The sequence below is a fragment of the Dunckerocampus dactyliophorus genome, chromosome 8, assembly GCF_027744805.1.
Source record: "Dunckerocampus dactyliophorus isolate RoL2022-P2 chromosome 8, RoL_Ddac_1.1, whole genome shotgun sequence".
Lineage (NCBI taxonomy): Eukaryota > Metazoa > Chordata > Actinopteri > Syngnathiformes > Syngnathidae > Dunckerocampus > Dunckerocampus dactyliophorus.
In genome coordinates, this window is record NC_072826.1 from 27,165,777 (window position 1) to 27,185,263 (window position 19,487).

General features: G+C 44.5%; 4 protein-coding genes across 6 annotated transcripts; 2 read left to right on the top strand and 2 right to left on the bottom strand.

Moving 5' to 3' along the window:
- Positions 1-6: 6 nt before the first annotated feature.
- manf (mesencephalic astrocyte-derived neurotrophic factor) lies at positions 7-2,700 on the bottom strand. Its single transcript, XM_054785753.1, has 4 exons — positions 2,444-2,700; positions 535-662; positions 320-461; positions 7-226 (listed from the first exon to the last, which is right to left on the bottom strand). The coding sequence occupies exons 1-4, from the start codon at positions 2,529-2,531 to the stop codon at positions 42-44; spliced, it is 543 nt and encodes a 180-aa protein (XP_054641728.1). The 5' UTR covers positions 2,532-2,700; the 3' UTR covers positions 7-41.
- A 484-nt stretch (positions 2,701-3,184) lies between these two features.
- Positions 3,185-8,370, top strand: oser1 (oxidative stress responsive serine-rich 1). Its single transcript, XM_054785738.1, has 4 exons — positions 3,185-3,490; positions 4,749-4,859; positions 7,347-7,457; positions 7,533-8,370. The coding sequence occupies exons 2-4, from the start codon at positions 4,783-4,785 to the stop codon at positions 8,284-8,286; spliced, it is 942 nt and encodes a 313-aa protein (XP_054641713.1). The 5' UTR covers positions 3,185-3,490; positions 4,749-4,782; the 3' UTR covers positions 8,287-8,370.
- A 374-nt stretch (positions 8,371-8,744) lies between these two features.
- sdc4 (syndecan 4) lies at positions 8,745-11,830 on the bottom strand. Of its 3 annotated transcripts, none has more exons than XM_054785741.1 (5): positions 11,485-11,830; positions 10,167-10,362; positions 10,036-10,091; positions 9,758-9,953; positions 8,745-9,677 (listed from the first exon to the last, which is right to left on the bottom strand). In XM_054785741.1, the coding sequence occupies exons 1-5, from the start codon at positions 11,542-11,544 to the stop codon at positions 9,526-9,528; spliced, it is 660 nt and encodes a 219-aa protein (XP_054641716.1). In that variant the 5' UTR covers positions 11,545-11,830; the 3' UTR covers positions 8,745-9,525. The 3 variants fall into 3 exon arrangements, with proteins under 3 accessions (XP_054641716.1, XP_054641717.1, XP_054641714.1); XM_054785742.1 differs by having other exon boundaries at positions 10,167-10,359; positions 11,485-11,829; XM_054785739.1 differs by lacking the exon at positions 11,485-11,830 and adding an exon at positions 10,449-10,484 and having other exon boundaries at positions 10,167-10,359.
- A 3,907-nt stretch (positions 11,831-15,737) lies between these two features.
- On the top strand, positions 15,738-19,387 carry gdf5 (growth differentiation factor 5). Its single transcript, XM_054784364.1, has 2 exons — positions 15,738-16,164; positions 18,507-19,387. Exons 1-2 carry the CDS (start codon positions 15,738-15,740, stop codon positions 19,385-19,387), a joined length of 1,308 nt encoding a protein of 435 aa, XP_054640339.1.
- Positions 19,388-19,487: the final 100 nt, after the last annotated feature.

Genomic DNA, 19,487 nt, shown 5'->3' on the forward strand with positions numbered 1-19,487 from the left:
TGTGTGCATGTAATACAGAAGTATACAGAGTCAATGTGACCTCACAGGTCAGTCCGAGTCCTGGCGGCGGCAGGGGCATACTTGGGCATCAGCTCGGTGATCTTGCGGATGAAGTCGGACTTTTCAGCGCAGCCTTTGCACGACTCACCCCACTCTTCCAGAATCTTCTTCAGATCCTTCACCTTCAGCTTCTTCAGGTCCACCGAGCTTAGGTCCAGCTGCTTGTCTGCAAGCACAGCGTGCGCACACACAAACACACACACAATAACATGACAATACAACAACAGGCCACCAAACACACGCAGCAAGTGGAACACACCGTATCGGAGTTCACATATTTGACTGTCCTTCTTCTTCAGCTTCTCACAGATTTTGTCCACGGGGACGTGGAAGCTGAGCGGCTTGGACACTTCGTTGATAATCTTTGTGGCAGCATCGCTGGTCGCCCCTATGTAGTAACACTGTACACACACACACACAAATTAGAAAACACTGGATTCCGGTTCCGATTCCAGTTGCTGTGATGGCACTTACAAAACGATTTTCTTTCCCTTTGGCCTCATTGCAGCTCTTCAGGAGCGCCTTCTCGATGTCACCACTGTTGAAGTCCACTTTGAGCTCCTGAAGAGACTGGTAGAACTTTCCCAAAAACGTCACACACACTGAAACAAAGACAGCACATCAAAATATTTTACTGATTTTGTAGCCATTCTGTTCAGGGTGGTACTGAGCTGGAGCCTATCCCAGCTGTGAAGAAAGGCGCTTCATGAAGTTCGGTCCATTTCCTTACATTGTTTACTATATCGTTTTCATATTTTACCAATATCAATTATAGAATGTGTCAGGATGAACATGCAAATCTACTGTCTCTGTACAATGGCAAGACTTTTTGGAAAATAGCTCCAGCAGGTAAGACTTGTGTTTGGGCTTATAATGCCCTATACGTACAACACTGATCCGTTTATTCATGGCCACATCAAAGTTAAATCATTCATTTGACTCATTATCTGTGACAAATAAGTACTAGTTGCATCAGTGTGAAGTAATCCCTCGTTTATGTTGGTTAATTGGTTCCAGAACCGGCCGCGAAATAAGTGAATTTCCTCAAAGTAGGATTCAATATTAACAAAATGAATATTTTCATAATTAAGGCATACAAATCCTGTTTGAGATCTTCTAAATATGGTTTTAAACATTATTAGAGCCCGTAGACATGAGATAACAGCTATATAATGACCTCTACATTAGTATTACCAATATACTAGACATAAAAAGAGAAAATAAGACATACATAAGATAACAGACTCACACGTTAGCAGTTCCTTGCTGTTTTTTTTCTGGATATTGTATTTTCTGCAGTGGTAATTGTCTCAACGTATTGTAGTGGCAGCTTTGAATGGCTTCCCACTCGTATTACCCAACGTAGTAGACATAAGGGTAAATAAGCCATGTAAGTCTTTTGCAGGAAATGTCAGTTGTTGCCAGTGAAGTTTTAGCTTGCCATGGGTTATGGCCCCAATGTAATGGCCTGTGTTATCATTATGATTATTATGTTATTATTGTGTGAGAAAGTAAACCTACAATAACAGCCTTTTCTGGCGATCACGTCTCACATTCTGGCGACACCTAGTGGCCAATAGAGACTCCTACATTCGCAAGTATAACGTTTCTCCTGACTTATATTTGCATTTTTGTTCATTTCGTTTGATCATGTAGTCCATTTTTGTGCTTCTAAACACAACTCCATCTATTTTAATCCTTATCTGCTCATCCTGGTTTGGGTTTTGTGCAACCAATTAAGCCTAGACACTCTTCTTCTGGACTGGCTGAACTCAGCTCAGTCATTTATCCTGGTTTTCTCAATCCTACGTTCACGCAATGGGCCCCAGGTTGTGAGTTACCATGGTGATATAGCCACATTAAAAGAGAGCCACCTTCTAGCACCTCGCTGACCCACTAAACTCTCTTCGCAGTGCGCTCCCCTATACTTCCTGGCTGTGAGGTAGACATGCCAACCACGTATCAATATTCAGTAAGTATGTGTCATCTTGACTGCATACTTTCATTGCAACCCAATGTAAACATTAAAAAATTATATTTAACTGTGCTAAATCACATTTGGTAGATATAATTAAACAGTATTATCAAAGTTGGCGAAGCCTTCCCTTTAAAGCACACGAGTTCTACTTCGACTACATTAAGGCAGATACAGTTGGGGGGGGGACATTAATAGTTTGTAGAAAATCAAGCACATGAAAACACAAGGTTAACAATCACTAAACCAGAATTAAGCAACTACATAGATGAAGTCGTTTGTCCTTTAGTTTCCATGATACTACTGATGACTGAGAGTGTGTAAACAATCCATTGACAGCAGTTATTTCCATTAAAGATGATGTGCTTAGAGTTGCTCAGGCTAGTCGCAGCTAGCAGTCAAACTTACCTTCACATTCTCCTTCTTTCAGAGATTCACTCCTTCCCAGCAGCACCGCGAGCAGCACAGCCGCCGACAGGCCGCTTTGACAAAACATTTCAGCCTCTTTTCTCGCAGCTAACCGAGCCAAAGAAGAAGATGAGCCTAACTGCTAGCAGCTTATCCTTGCCTGGCCAAGCCTGTCTTTCCTTTGCTTTGCCTTGCCTAACCTAGCCTAGCCTAGTTTAGCCTAGCCTACCTTAACAAACTGAGCAACGCGAGCGAGACGCCGGTAAGAACGGACAAACTTCCTGGTGCACGTGACTTAAAACTCTGTATTTTATTGGTTGGATGCTCTGACACTCAGAGCTGCTCTTACGTACTTTGCACTAATTGGGCGAAGACAAGGCGTCTGGGAACAACGTCCAGTTGGCGCGATGTGATTGGCCCAACCCTTGAAAGAGTTGAAATGAAACGTCACCGTGACGCTTTCAGTCGGGTTAATAGAATATAATAAATGAGCTTATAAGTATGACATGTGACCACAATGTAAACAAAGGAACAGGAACATGGGACAATGAATACAAATATATATAAATAGATATAGAAGGGGCTATCTATAATTTATTTGGAAAATGTTTTGACAATAAAACTACAACATGTAAATATAGCATTGTTCGTCTTATAGCACTGTTCCATTGGGTCACTTTGTGAAATGTGATCGCTTGTGTGGAACATGCAAGGATGGTGACGTCAGCGGTTTTTGTTGTTTTTCTGGTGACGTCAGTGTGGTGCTGTGCAGAGTCACTGCGTCTGCTGGAGTGTAAATAAGGAAAGATCTCGAAGCTGACTTGCGCCTTCTTCGAGTTACAGCTCAGTTCCCATAACACTGACTTGGGATCGTGACTCGAGTGAGAGCTTCGAGTCGCGAAGTTCGTCGTGTTTTCAAGCTGCCCTGAGGTAGCATCGCCAGTTAGCATTGTGAGCTATCTGCTGAACATCCGTGGGTCCGCCGCGGGTGAATCCGCCTCTATGCGCGGGGTTTATCTCGTTGGTGTGGCCTGTACTTTGTGAACGGTAAGTGTTTGGTTTCTTGCGTTTTAGAGGTTTCAGGTGTGACTCGAACGGCCACTCACGAGCCAACTAGCATTAGCCAAGATGGTGGAAGCGCTTATGAAACATGTTTTTCTAAATGTATTGTCGCTCTGTGATGATGACAAATCCAGTTGCGGGCCACTTTTGTGCTCACTATCTGCTTTCACATTGTCTTCTTTTTTGTCAACCGCTCTCGTCACGTTACAGGCAGAGCCATGTGACGTCACAACATTGAAACGCGCAGAATGCAGCACATCAATTCAATTACATATTTGTTGGTCTACATAGTAAACGTTATATATGCTGCGTGTGTAGTTGTTTCGATTATTAATTTTTTAATTCGAATATTAATTTTTTGAATGCGTTTTTAATGCTAAACAAGACTCTTATTAAGTAGGGAATTAAATCTCCTTGTGATAGATGATTCGAATCTAGATACACAGGTTACGATACGATTAAAAAAACATATGTTAAAAACAAAACGATTTGATACGATTCGATTCTACGGTTAATGTTTGTTGATGTAGATATTAACCTTACATTATAAAATAATGATGCCAATGATATGGAAGTGGCATTCCTACAGTATTTTCTAATGTGTAAAAGAGCACATCATGTCCCCAAGCATGTTGTAAGGCACTGGCAAAATAAAGTCAACAGAATCTGTTACATTTGTTTTTAACATGTCATAATGTTGCTAGAAATGGAAGTGGAGCCACCAAACTAATTGTGCAATGACAATAAACATCAATCTATCTACCAAATGAAAATCTTAACCTCCAGTCCAATTAATAATACAAAATAAAGACAAAGTGCAGAGCCCCTTTAATAATGACACATTTCTTCCAGGCACTGATAAGTAAATAGAAGTAATTGTCACATGAGTGCAATGAAAATGCTGTTTTAGCTTGGAGAAGTAAACAATCGCATACTCAAAATGTCATAACAATGCTAATCGTGCAACATATCAGACTGAGCATCGTGCTTTCAACTCCAGGCGCAACATTTCAAAGTAATCAAGTTACAAAGCAGAAAAGTTACTGACTGGCCAAGTTTTGCACCCTCCTTGAAATTATCGATAAAGGAGTCTTTTACCGCCGCATCGAAATCGTTCGCTCCTCAAACCGGATATTCGGGCGCATCAGTTTATCGTTCACATATCTCCTATTAAGGTGGTCAGCCATGTTTGTAGTTTACTTCCAAGGGCCAACATTCCAATTGGCTTATGTTCATCTTTCAGCTGGGTGGCTCGTCACAGTTTGACTCCGCCCACCATGGCGGCAGGCGAGACGGACCGCGAGGAGGAAACGTTGCAGACTGCCTTCAAGAAGCTGCGAGTGGATGCTGAGAGGTAAATGCTAACTCATCACTATTAGTATTATTATGATTATCATTATTATTAACAACTAATAAAACAAATACCACTGGTTCCTTGAGGGAAGCATGCCAGCGTAGCGTTACTGCTCAAATCTGGAAAGAAGCGCTCATGATAAATAACTAGTAGTAGTTTCATATTGTAGTGCTTCCACAATAACACAAGGGCAGCATGAATGCACAGTGCACACCAGGGGTGCCTCCTACTACCTCCTACTATATGCAAAGATAGTATACCTGTATGCTTCATTCCCCTTTAAGACGAAGTACAGTGTGTTTAGTCACGTGACTCCACCCATCCAGCCTGAACAAGAAAGGAAACAGACGATGAGGGAACGGGTGATGGTTCCAATGAAGATGCGGCTGTGCAGTGCCGGCATTTCGCTCGCTTATGCGCCTAGAAATAGCCTGTGCGAGTAGAAAAAATAAAAAAGGGAGCACACGTGCGTCTACGTTTTTCAACCCTTTCAATCGCATTTTGCTCCTGAAATAGGTCATACACAGTGGATCAAAGGGGAGTAACACTTTGGCGCATCTGTAAATAAACGTGCAAGTCTCCTGCGACTTTTCGTGGCTCACTTCGACGCGCCATGACATCTCAGCCGTTGTCAGTTGGATACTGGCGCGCTGCTGGAAAGATGACCGCGCTCTGCGACATACTATAGCGCTTTCTCAAATCATGCGCTAAAAATCGGGGAGTTTTTTTCGTTTGTATGCTTCGTAACGCCGCTCCGAATGATGCACACATACTTGACTTGAAATATATGGATTTTTAAAGCCTTTAAAAAAACAATAAACGTGTACATCATGACCAATTATGCAAAAAGAACAAGGTAATAAAATCATTCTGAAAGCGTCTGTATAGGAAACCGTGATTAGTTTGCTGTTGGTAGCAGTTTTTAAGGAGTCACTCATAGATGGTCACATGGCTGCAAAAATGTAATGTCTGGAATTGAATAGAATTGTTAGAAAAATTAGAGTCACTATATTTCTAAATGGTATTATTATTATTATTATTATTGGAATATATTACCTGACATGGTTGTGGTAGGTTGGGTTGATATCACCGCCGTTCTTCTTGTGCAGTGTGATAAGTGGCCATTAGTGATGTAATTGCAGGAGACGTGATGCCAGTCATGCCAACATGTGACTGTATGTGTATCTTAGTTCATGTGTGTACAGGATGTAGTATGCCAGGGCATGTACCATACATTCATAATTGTGGACCGCTGTCCCAGGGAGATTTATTTTGGGTTCCACAAAGATGATGTTGAGCAAAAGAACACGAAATGCAAAGTGAGTATGAAAACTGTCGTAACCACCCAAAGCACATTATAAGAAAAAAATTGAAAAACGAGTACAGATTTTCCAAGAATAAAGTCAAAATGTAAAGGGAGGAGAGTTGTAATCCTGCGAGATAATCTTTATGAAAATAACGTCATAATGTTATGTGGAAAAATAACGTCATTTTAGTAGCGTAGAGTTGAAATATTAAGCAAAAAAAAAATTGTTTTAAGTTGTAATATTATGGAAAACAAAACAGTTATAAAAGTTAAAATGTTGTGAGAAAAAGTCAAAATATGGGAATGAAGTTATAATTATGAGAAGAACATTAAGAGTTACGTTGATATAATTGAAAAAACATCGGGAAGACATGGGTACGAATCTCTCTCACTCTATTGCGGTTTTTCAAAAAATAATGAAGAAATGATCGCTTTGTGGTTGACTATGGACTGTTATTTTAGTCCAAAAATATTGAAAGGCAAGTTATGTGTAGTCATCTGGTCACTAGGCGTCAGTAGTGTTACATTGATGAGACATGGCGTTACATTACATTACCTTCCTGGATCCCTGTGCATTAACAATGTGGTGTAAACAAAGAATAATAGGAGTGTAAAGGTGACTATAGGTGTGCTAGTTCATGTCTACATGGCTCTAATAATGGTAAAAATGAAGTAATTCACTTATCCGGGTCGGGTGTGGAAACGATTAAGCGCCATAAACGAGCGACGACTGTATAGGCATCTTAATACTGGCTTAGTTTTCCCATATACGGAATAATAAAGATGATGGTTGCATGTTCGTGTGCTATTTGTTCACCACTCAATCTTTGCTGCAGAGGAGCAACAGCAAATCAGGAGTTGTCATATGACATTACAAACTAATGGGCACCCCTGGTGTAGCCCAATAACGCTAGCATTGCTTTTAATACTGCACAAGTACAATTACTAACTAGAAGCCTTCGGGCTCCCAAAATGGAAGTACTTTTAGGAGGCATCAGGTGGCGCCAGTGCATTTCACAGTCCTGCCAACATGTACGCATTTTCACCCTTGAATACACTAGGAAACTATTTGCTGTGCTGTAGAATGTTGAGATTTAGGAGCACAAAAAGGAACAAAGTCAGCGCAGAGCTGAATATCACTTTCTTCGTGTGACGCCGTCCCCTTCCGTCTGTCTGTGCAGCGCACTCGGAGCTGCGAGCGCTCCAGAGTCTCCCCGAGTAGCGACCAGGGTTTGTGCGGATGTCGGCGCGGTCAAGTCCAAACTGGGCGGTGCCAAGGACAACTGGCACGGGTGAGTGGAGACATGGATGATGTTGGGCATGGCGCTGTGCACCTTCGATGCTCAAGCTGAGCCTTCTCTCCTCAGCTGCGTGAGGAAGACGTCGAGAGCGGCCAGTCGAACGCAACGGCGCCGCAGGTCCAAGTCGCCCATCCTCCAAGCGGCCAGGTTCACCTACTGCAGCGCCTCCGCTCTGGCGCCTCCCGGTGGCTGCCTAAAGCAGCAGCGCCTGGCTGCGCCCACCGAGCCTCGTCCTGACAGAGGAAGTCCCGCCACCTGCAAAGACCTCGCTACTCCAGGCGCTCTTAGCCCCACCTCCACGGCCGTCTTCGGCTCGACCGCTGGTTATGTTACGCCCGTGGGAGCTGCCGGGTCCTCGCCAGACTTCCCAGCTCGTCCTTTACCGGCTGCACATCCCAGAAGGGACGAGGAATGTTCTGGAAGAGTACATGAGACCGTTGCCGAGTCAGCCGACTTCCAGGCTTTATCCAAACTGCACAGCTGCACGTGCACTCTGACCGACGCTGTCACGGAACGGCAGGATGTGAGCGAGTGTCCGTGCCGGTCCAAAGTTGACGGCTGGAACAGCGTGGAGGCGTACTCCTTCACGGGACTGCGTGATGTCATCTCAGAGTGCGAGCACCAACAGGCCCCACCCAGAACTGACTGTAGTGCCACCGCTTCTCTGTTGTCTTCCTCGCCAGCATCTCCTCGCTCGTGCTCAGAGCAGGCGCGCGTCTTTGTGGACGACGTGACCATCGAGGACCTGTCTGGCTACATGGAGTTTTACCTGTACATCCCCAAGAAGATGTCGCACATGGCAGAGATGATGTACACCTGAAGCACGGCTCACAGGTCACATGACCGGACACGCTTCCTCTTTTCTTCAATAAAGTCAAAAATCCAACTTTTCTTCTTTAATTTTTGTGTTCAACATGCATCCACCAGGTGGCACCTTCATAGCGGATGATCATGTGATCACTGGCCATGTTGCGCCTCAGTCTGGATGCATGCAATGGTCCGGGCAACGTGCGTACCAAAACGTCCATTAAGCATCATGAAGGAAAGAATGCAGATGCCGTGAGCAGCATCAAAGGTCCAGTGGAAAGCACGGCCATGCACCACAAAGAGCTCCTTGTTGCCGGGCGGAAGAACACAGAGCCGTGTGCGTCGTTGCATGAAGACAAAAGACACTCCCCCACGCTAGCTCATTAGCTTACAGTGCTAGCTCATTAGTGTGAATGTTGACACACACACGTTAGCATGGTCATGTGATTGGTGTCCAAATGAAGAAGCGCGTTGATGTGCATAAAAATGTTTTATTTCCAAAAGCTTTGACCTTCAGCAGCAAACTAGCCGACCGCGCTGCTAGCCTCCACCGCGGTTTGCTAGTGAGAGGTCAAAGTTAGTCACATGATTGTGAGCTTCTAGAAAAACATCAAAAGGTGTGAAATGTCGAAGTAGTGTATAAAAAGTTGTTTCTAAGGAGTTAGTATCAAAAGTTGTTTGGCTTAAAATTTTTGGCAGACAATGAAGTACCTTGTTTGGGAAAAAAACAAACAACTAGCTTATTGCCAAAGAAGTACCGCAACGTCCACTGCTAGAACAATTACAAAAAGTACACAAATATTCACAAAGTAGCAGGGCGTGCTGAGAGGAGAGGGCGGAGTTAAACACTCCACAAAAGTCAATTCAGTAGCTTCTTGCTCGGAAGTAGCTAAGCAGCAGCCTTGCACGCCATCGGCTACCACCAGCCTGTAGGAGGCGCCGTTACATATCACCCGACTCCAACACAGGGCACCTACCTAGTGTAAGCATAACGTGGAACATTATGGCCACAGACTCAAACTGGTTTGGATTCATTTTAGGCTTTCACACCGCTTTGTGTGTGTGTTGCAGAAACATGAAGGTCATTTCCATGGGAATAAAAACAAATTTCAATGGAGATCAGCGGCACCCGGCGCTAACCATTAGCGTAGCTTGTGTGTAGTGAATAAATAAGGACAAACAGGCCCCTGATTGGCTCAGGAGGGGGAGGAGTCAGTCCCATTGCTGATGACGACTATTGGATGGGCGGGGCCTAAGCATAGATCTCAGCAGAGGGGGCTTTCTTGTAGATGGGTTTCTTTCCCAGCTCGTAGCTTCCTTCGTCCTTCTTCTTCATACGGTGGACGAGCAGCAGGACGAGCAGGATGGCGAGCGTCAGGCCCACGGCTCCAGCTGCGATCAGCGCTGCAATGCATCGCCAAAATAAAAGTCAGTAAAACAGAAAACGCAGCACAAAGGATGTTCTCGTGAGACGGGACACAGACCTGCCAGGACTTCGGTCTTGGCGAAGACGCTGTCATTGGCGGCGTGGGACATCAGCACGTTAGACGGCAGCTCGGGGCCAGAGTCCTGCCTGTTCCTCAGTAGAGGAATTTCATTGCTGTTCTGCACCATCTCCACCTCATTGGCGCCGGGCGGTGTTGGCGGATCCGCCTCAGGAATCCTGTTGTCCGCGTCGAGCTGAGGAAGAGGTGGGACAACATCATTAAAATTCAACCTACATCAACAGGTGGAGGAGTGGGGCCAGCCAATGACATCTCACCTCAGTGGGCGCCGGCATCTCACGTCCAGCTGACTGGTCATGTGACTGCGTCCTTTCTGTCATAAAAAAAAAAAAAAGAAGTTTTCATTTCAAATTGTTTTTATTGGTGAAGTGTTGCCACGGAAACAAACCTCCATCGCCCGACCCCGACATCTCATCCTCATCTTCGTCATCGTAAGTCTCATAGTAGTCTTCGTCGTCCTCGAAGCCAAAGTCCGAGCCATTCTGCCCGTCTCCCGACGATTCCAGTCGATCGTGATGCCGCATTGCCATGGCAACCGCATGCGTAGACTTCAGGGGCATCCACGTCTCCGTCTCTCTCACCTGCTGGGACAATAGCAGACATGCTAACAGCGCACCTTCACAACAACAGTTATGGGACATGTCCCCTAGCAGAGTACACACGCACACACCAACATGTTCCATGACGGCATGCCCCCACGTGTCAGCTGTTGGTGAAAACCAAGGTACAGATGAGTGATGTTGTCAGTGTAACCATGGTAACAGTCAGCAGTTATGTCATAATACATGATCTAATACTAATAATACATTCATTATTATTAATAATAATAATAATAATAGAATATATGATGTAGTCAATATTGAAAGCTACTGTGATGGCATCACACTTCCAGTAAAGGAACATGACGATGACAACGTTCTCAAGGAGGCACCACATTCCAACAGCATGAGACAGGAAGTCCACCAAGTGCAACTCCGCCAAAGACAACGCCAGCGTGTGGAAAGAAGAAGGAACAACACCACTTCCAAAATGGTGAAAAAGTGGAGGAGCGTCCTTGCTGGGACAACAGAGGACGTCCCCTTGGGAAAAGGCTCCATTGAGATCCCTCCAAGTGTGCAAAATCCCTCAATGTCAGCAGAGGTCACATTCCAGAGGGAAATGAAAAAAGGGAAGAGGAGGGACAACGGCTACAAGGAATGTTGCACATAATAGCACGATTGAAACACTGCAAGATCTACTCTTCCTGTGCTAGCGTCGCTAAGTTTGCTAACTGAGCTAACGGGGGGAGGGGGGCTTTTTGTTTGTGGGTGGCATGAGTGTGACCTTTGACCCTTTGAGCGCTCCAGCGGAATTCCAAATGTGACTTTTAAACAACCCTTTTTCCATCACTGCTCCATCCTGAAACCGTTATGACGTCACACGAATAAACACATGTACTCATTTGATAGTGATTTCAGGGCGTAGACACACACACACACTGTTCAAAGGGCGCTGATTTGACTTGTGGGGCAGAAGTGAGTTTGCCCCCCCCCAAATCCGGGCCCCTCACTGAATAATAGCAGCGACCACACGCACGCGCACACACAGCAAACATGTAGTTCCAAACTCGTTAGCCGATTAGCATTCCAGCTAGTCGTCACAAGGTTTGGCAAGCTACCTAGCTAGGAGCCGCGATAAAAGTTCCAAAAGTTCGTTGACCAACTTACCGACTCCGAGAGGACGCAAGAGAAGGCAGATAAGAGCAGCAGGAGGCCGAGGTGGAACATGTTTGCTCTTCCTTGCTGATGTGAACGTCAAGAAAAGTTGCACAATAACAGCGCGGCTGCTAGTTCAGCAGCTTAGTCTTCTCAAGGCAGCTAATGTTCAGCGAAACGCGATCCTCGTCACGTAAATATCCCACTTGTCCTCCAGCTGTCCGCTTTGTAAGTCCACGGGAAAATCTATTCTCTTTTTTATTATTATTATTATTATTTTTCTTCGTCGTGTTCTTCTTCTTCTTCTTCTTCGTCCAAGGTGGAGACTCAACTTCCACGGAGCTCCTCCGTCTCTCTTCTATAACTTGGAACTGCAGAGCTCTCGACCAATGAGCGGTCGGCATAGCGATGACGTCGAACCAGCCTCCACGATTTACCGTAAAATCTGTCATATTCAACAATTTGGCCCCGCCCACATTGGCACTACCCCCAAAATAAAAGCACTTTTAATCGAACAAATTAAAACAAAACACAATTTATTTTACCTCACCTTGAAATGCTGAAGAATTTGTTTTACCTTATACTACGAATAAATATTTTTGTATCATCATCAACACGTAATCACATGTTTCCAATTTGTCATGTTTTATTTCGGTGGAAGAGTTGCAAACTTCCTGTGGGATGGAAATTCCTCAAAGTGACGTCACTTTCCGATAACAAAATCACTTTCCTTCTCCAAAAACGTCGATGTGGAATGCATTCCAGTTTAAAAAAATAAATAAATAAAACACATAAGAAAACAACATTTAAGCAGTTGAAAGTTAAAAAAAAAAGCCTCGCTGAAGTCATTACAATCACTATCTACAGTCATGGAAAAAATGATTATACCAACCTTGGTTGTTTAGTTTCTTGTTCATTTTAATGCCCGATACAACAAAAGGTACCTTTGTTTGGACAAATATAACAATGACAACAAAAATAGCTCATAAGAGTTACATTTTTTGGCAGTACAATGCTATAGCTATTCATGTTAAAACTTCCGTGATTTTGGTTATTATAAAAAAAAACATGGAATTTGCTATATATCAGCTCTTAAATGAAACTCTTTTGGGCTATATTTGTTATCATCATTATATTTGTCCAAACAAACGTACCTTTAGTTGTACAAGGCATTAAAATGGATCAATAAACTGAAGAAACAATGGTGGTCTAAAAAAAAAAAGTCCATTACTGTATGTGTCCACATTTTTCATTGTAGGTTTATTGAAACAGAAGGAGACATAATGTTAAAAAAAAAGTCCAGAAAAAATAACATTACATTATAAAATAATTGGAATTAGATTGAGTAAGTGGTGAAGGTGAAAGTAGAGGTAGCAAAGGCCAAACAAGGGGCTTATGATGACTTGTATGCTAGGTTGGATAGTAAGGAGGGAGAGACTGATCTATACAGGTTGGCAAGACAGAGGGACAGAGATGGGAAGGATGTGCAGCAGGTTAGGGTGGTTAAGGATAGGGATGGAAGTCTATGAACAAGTGCCAGTAGTGTGATGGAAAGATGGAAAGAGTACTTTGAAGAGCTGATGAACGTGGAAAATGAGAGAGAACAAAGACTAGAAAAGGTGACTTTTGTGGACCAGGAAGTAGCAAAGATTAGTCAGGATGAAGTGAGGAGGGCATTGAAGAGGATGAAGAGTGGAAAGGCCGTTGGTCCTGATGATATACAAGTACCTGTAGAGGTTTGGAAGTGTCTAGGAGAGGTGGCGGTAGAGTTTCTGACTGGGTGGTTCAACAGGATCTTAGATCATGAAAAGATGCCTGACGAATGGAGGAGAAGTGTGCTGGTGCCCATTTTTAAAAACAAGAGGAATAAAGCTGATGAGCCATACAATGAAGTTATGGGAAAGAGTAGTTGAAGCTAGACTAAGGGCAGAAGTGAGCATTTGTGAGCAGCAGTATGGTTTCATGCCAAAAAAGAGTACTACAGAGGCAGTATTTGCTTTGAGGATGTTGATAGAGAAGTACAGAGAAGGCCAGACGGAGCTGCATTGTGTTTTTGTAGCTCTGGAGAACGCTTATGACAGGGTGCCCAGAGAGGAACTGCGGTATTGTATGAGGAAGTCTGGAGTGGCAGAGAAGTATGTTGGAGCGGTGCAGGACATGTATGAGGACTGGAAGACAGTGGGGAGGTGTGCTGTAGGTGTGACAGAGGAGTTCAAGGTGGAGGTGGGACTGCATCAGGGATCAGCTCTGAGCCCCTTCTTGTTCGCTATGGTGATGGACAGACTGACAGACGAGGTTAGACAGGAATCTCCATGGACTATGATGTTTGCAGATGACATTGTGATCTGCAGTGAGAGAAGGGAACAGGTGGAGGAGAAGCGAGAGAGGTGGAGGTTTGCCCTGGAAGGGAGAGGAATGAAGGTTAACCGCAGTAAGACAGAGTACATGTGTGTGAATGAGAGGGACCCAAGTGGAAGAGTGAGCTTACAGGGAGAAGAGATCAAGAAGGTGGAGGATTTTAAGTACTTAGGGTCAACAGTCCAGAGCAATGGAGAGTGTGGAAAAGAGGTGAAGAAGCGTGTACAGGCAGGATGGAGAAAAGTGTCAGGTGTGATGTGTGATAGAAGAGTTTCAGCTAAAATGAAAGCAAAGGTGTACAAAACTGTGGTGAGACCAGCGATGTTGTTTGGTCTAGAGACGGTGTCCATGAGGAAAAGACAGGAGACAGAGCTGGAGGTAGCAGAGATGAAGATGCTGAGGTTCTCTCTGGGAGTGACCAGGAAGGATAGGATCAGGAATGAGTACATCAGAGGGACAGCACATGTTAGAGGTTTTGGAGATAAAGTCAGAGAGGCCAGACTGAGAAGATTTGGACATGTCCAGAGGAGAGATAGGGAATATATAGTTAGAAGGATGCTGAGTTTGGAACTGCCGGGCAGGAGGCCTAGAGGAAGACCAAAGAGGAGGTTTATGGATGTAGTGAAAGAGGACATGAAGGTAGTTGGTGTGAGAGAAGAGGATGCAGAAGACAGGGTTAGATGGAGGCAATTGATTCACTGTGGCGACCCCTGAAGGGAAAAGCCGAAAGGAAAAGAAGAAGATTGAATAAGTATTTGATCCCCTACCAGCCAGTAAGCATTGTGCCTCCCACAGAGCGGTTGTGTGTCCATGAAACACATTAATGAGTCCTTTCCCTTTAAGAAAGTTCTCCTAATCTCAGCTCATGATGTGGATGAAAGAGACCTGTCTCACAAACACTCTCTTCTATTCACACCTCTCCACCATCATGACCAAGAGCAAAGAGCTTGGTGAGAAAGAGAGCACTACTGTATATTCTTTTCTATTCACACCACATACTTATTTACCTCTACCTGATATATAACCTTTATTTAACATATTTTTTACATGCTGTCTCTCTGTGTTACAATAAAACTACCATCTTGGTTACAAAATCAGCAGGGGATGCATAAAGTCAGCAGTGGGCGGAATCCTCTGAAGACAAACTGATGTAATGATGCTGGGCTGACACAAGCGGGCGCTGTGCTGCCACCTTGCGACCACCTGAACTCAAAACACACACACACGCACACACACTGAGCGTCGCTATGTTTTTGTTTTTTGCTCTGTCAACACTTGAGTATGTCTAGCATGATCACTTCAATGACCATGTGATCATGTGATCGTGTGGGTGTGTAAACGTGTGGCCAGTGGGCGGACGCATAGTCTTTATTTTGACTCAGACGTGTCTATGTCAACATAAGCGGCCCACACGGTGGTTCTGACTGCAAGTCCACTAGAACCAGAACAATTTTAACTCTTTGTTGTCCTCTGAGCTTTTACTTTGAAAGTTGACCTCTCGACTTCCTGGCCGTCCACTTGACGACAAACAAAAAATATAAAAGCACAAAGCAGCAAACTACAACCACCAGAAACCTCATGTGATGTCAGTGTGTGAGTGCGCGTGTGTGAGAATAAGTGTGTGTGTGTGTGTGTGTGTGTGTGTGTGTGTGTGTGTGTTGTAAGAGGCTGGAGGTGAGGAAGTGTTTGGATTGGAGTGCAGTAAAGTTGGAAAGAGAAAAAAAAAAGTGGCCTGGTGACGTCATGGTGAAAAAAAAAGAGACTTGAGGAAAGTTCCTTGCGCTGCAGCATCACTTGCAGTCCAGGACGCGTACACGTCAGGTCTCACGTGCGTGCACTCGGAGGATGACACACGCTGGCTTGGTCCAGCTTATTCTTGCATGTTGTCATGACGACCAGCCACTAGGATGAACGCTCAGGTGCGTCTCTCTGTGCTGCTCACCTGCTGGACTGTGACTTCCGTCCTCGCTTCTTTGGAGCGCACGGCTCACGGCTGGAGCACACGTGCCATCGGTAGGGCCGGTGCGGCTCGGGTGACACACATCCGTGCAGGGCCACCGTTCCTCAAGAGCGACAACAAAGGAATCGGCCTCCCGAGCAAAGTACACGCGCCTGCAACCATCAGCGCACCAGGAAGAAAGGTGGGAGCTGCAGGGGGCGGAGCTGGTGTCCTCAGAGGCTCCTCCAAGGTTCCTAAGGGTTCTGTTCATCCGGCTGCAAGTGTCAAGGTGACACCGCACGACTACATGTTGTCTCTGTACTGGAGCCGCTCACACGACCCGCGCAACCGCAGCATGGCCGACACCGTCACCAGCTTTGTGGACAGAGGTCAAGGTAAAGGTCATCCGCACTCTCACGCTCACCACTTCATGAGGTCACAGCTCGTGACAACAAGCTAGCTAACATGCTACCATGGAAATACGGCAACTTGCGAAAAGGCCACACTTCACCTTGTCTCCATGCTAAGCTAAAATGCGAGCAAAAGACGTGCATGTTTCCCACCATCTGGATGCTGGCGCTGCCCTCAGGAGGGAAAATAAACAGTGGTCACACCCTCAAGGCCCCCTCCTACTTCCCCCTCCCTCTGTTTTTTTTTAGAATGAAAAGTTTTCATGACTGTGGCTGCGGAAAGTTTACATGTACTTTAAATTTAGCCTCTGTTTGTTTAGCTGTCCTTTGCTAGTGGCTCACCTACAACTCTCTAGTATCCTTCTATTTCTTTATTTAGTCACCTACAACTCACTAGTATACTTCTAATCTTTACTAAATCACATACAACTCAATAGTACACTCCTATTTCTTTACTTTGTCATCTACAACTCACTTTTACACTTCTAATCTTTACCCAGTCACCTACCACGCACTAGTGCACTTCTATTTCTTTACTTTGACATGTACAACTTACTAGTACACTTCTATTTCTTTACTTATAGTCACCTCCAACCACTAGTACACTTCAAATCACTTACAGTACAACAGGGGTGTCCAAAGTGCGGCCCGGGGGCCATTTGCGGCCCGTGGCTGTGATTTTATCAGCCCGCAGCACAGTCTAAAAATGTCATTTAACAAGGAAACTGAAAAAAAAACAACAGCAGCAAAAATGGAGAAAAAATTTAATTTTAGTAGCATGAAGTTAAAATATTAAAGACAAAAAGTTTTACTTTTGTTTTTTTAAAGTAAAAAACAATGAATAAAGTTGTAATTTTGGAAACTTAGGTTGGGGGAAAATGTATAACGTGGGAATAAAGTCAAAATATTAGGAGAAGAAAGTTGAAATATTTGGAAAGAATACAAAAATTATCAACAGCAGAAATTTGACCAGAGTTATGTCAACATATTAAGAGAACAATTTTCTAATGAGAAAAAAGTTGCAATTTTATGAAAATAAACTTGTAAAATGAGGAAAAATATAATTTTAGTAACAACGTTGAAATAAAGAAATTATACATTATGGTTTTAAAAGACGCAAGTTACAATTACCATCCATCCATCCATTTTCTATGCCGCTTCTCCTTATTAGGGTCGCAGGGGTATGCTGGAGCCTATCCCAGCTGACTTCGGGCGAGAGGCGGGGTACACCTTGGACTGGTCGCCAGCCAATCGCAGGGCACATATAGACAAACAACCATCCACACTCACATTCATACCAATGGACAATTTGGAGTCACCAATTAACCTAACATGCATGTTTTTGGAATGTGGGAGGAAAAAAAAAAAAAAAAAAAAACAGCAGAAATTGAAAAAAACAGCTGTAATTTTACGGGAATAAAGTCAAAATATTAAGAACAAAAGTCAAAATCAAATGAAGAACAAAAGTCGCAATTTTACAAGAATAAATTTGTATTATTATAGAATAAACGTCATTTTTAGTAGCATATCACCTGTATTACAAAGGTGAAAGGCAATTTTTTCTTGAGCTACATGTAGCTTCTTAGCATATATACTGTACATGTGTTGGTTTACAAGGTATCAAAGTGGCCTTTGCATTCTTTCATTTTTCAGTATGTGGCCCTCGCTGGAAAAAGTTTGGACACCCCTGACCGACAACTTACTAAAACACTTCTATTTCTTTACTTTGTCACCTACAACTCACTAGTACACGTCTATTTCTTTACTTTGTCTTCTATAACTTACTATAGTACACTTCTATTTTTTTACTTTGTCATCTATAACTTACTATAGTACACTTCTATTTTTTTTACTTAGTCACCTACAACTCACTAGTACATTTCTATTTCTTTACATCAGCTGGAACATTGAAATTTCCCCGTTGTGGCATAAATAAAGTACAATGTAATCTAATCTGCTTTGTAACCTACAACTCACTAGTACACTTCTATTTCTTTACTTATAGGGACCTACAACTCACTAGTACACTTCTAATCTTTACTCAATCACCGACAACGCAGTAGTACACTTCTATTTCTTTACTTTGCCTTGTACAACTTACTAGTACACTTCTATTTCTTTACTTGTAGTCACCTCCAACTCAGTAGTACACTTCAAATCCACTCCAATTTACTAATACACTTTGATTTCTTTATTTTGTCATCTACAACTCATCAGTACACTTCTATTTCTTTGTCACTTAGAACTCACTAGTTCATATGTATTGCTTTACTTTTAGTCACTTGAACTCACTAGTACACTTAAATACTTTGCCCCTCCCCCTCCAGATGAGCGTGGGTCCATTCTGAGGCGTCAGCAGTACCACTTCAACATTTCTGTGGATCCGGATGAACTTCTGGGAGCGGAGCTTCGCATCCTGAGAAAGCGCTGGCCTGACCCCCGCAAGGCGGCGCTGGGCGGGGCCAGGTGGCTGAAGCTGTACGAGTGTGGATGGGCCGGACAGAAGGCCGTCCTGCTGCAGACGATAGCGGCGGGGCCGTTGGAGGGTTCTGGCGGCAGGTGGGAGGTGTTCAACGTGTGGAAAGCAGTGAAGGGCTTAAAACGGACCCAACAGAACCAGCCACTGTGCTTCCAACTGGAAGGGGGCGGTGGTGCCGACCTGCGCTCGCTGGGCTTGGGCCGACCCAGAAGGAGCGACAAGGAGAAGGCCTTCCTGCTAGCGTTTGGCAGGAGCAGCAAGTCTGACCTGTTCTACAACGAGATCCAAGCCCGATCCGGTCACGACAACAAAACTGTTTATGAGTACTTGTTCACGCAGCGACGCACGAGGCGGGCTCCGCCCACCGGGGCCCTCCAAAAGCTGCCCCCTCAGACCCTCCCGCCAAAGACGCATGCGCGTTGCCAGCGGCGCCGCCTCCACGTCAACTTTAAAGAGATGGGCTGGGACGACTGGATCATCGCGCCGCTCGACTACCATGCCTTCCACTGCGGCGGCGCCTGCGACTTCCCTCTGCGATCGCACATGGAGCCTACCAACCACGCCATCATACAGACCCTCCTCCACTCCATGGACCCGCCCTCAGCCCCGCCCTCCTGCTGCGTTCCCACGCGCCTTAGTCCAATCAGCATCCTGTACGTGGACTCCAACAACAACGTGGTCTACAAGCAGTACGACGACATGGTGGTGGACGCCTGCGGCTGCAGGTAGCACCGCCTCCATGCTGTGATGTAGCCCCAATAAAAATCTTCCCACCTGACTGGTCTGTGTCACTGTTTCAACCACATTTGGAGGTGGGCGGGGCTAAGCA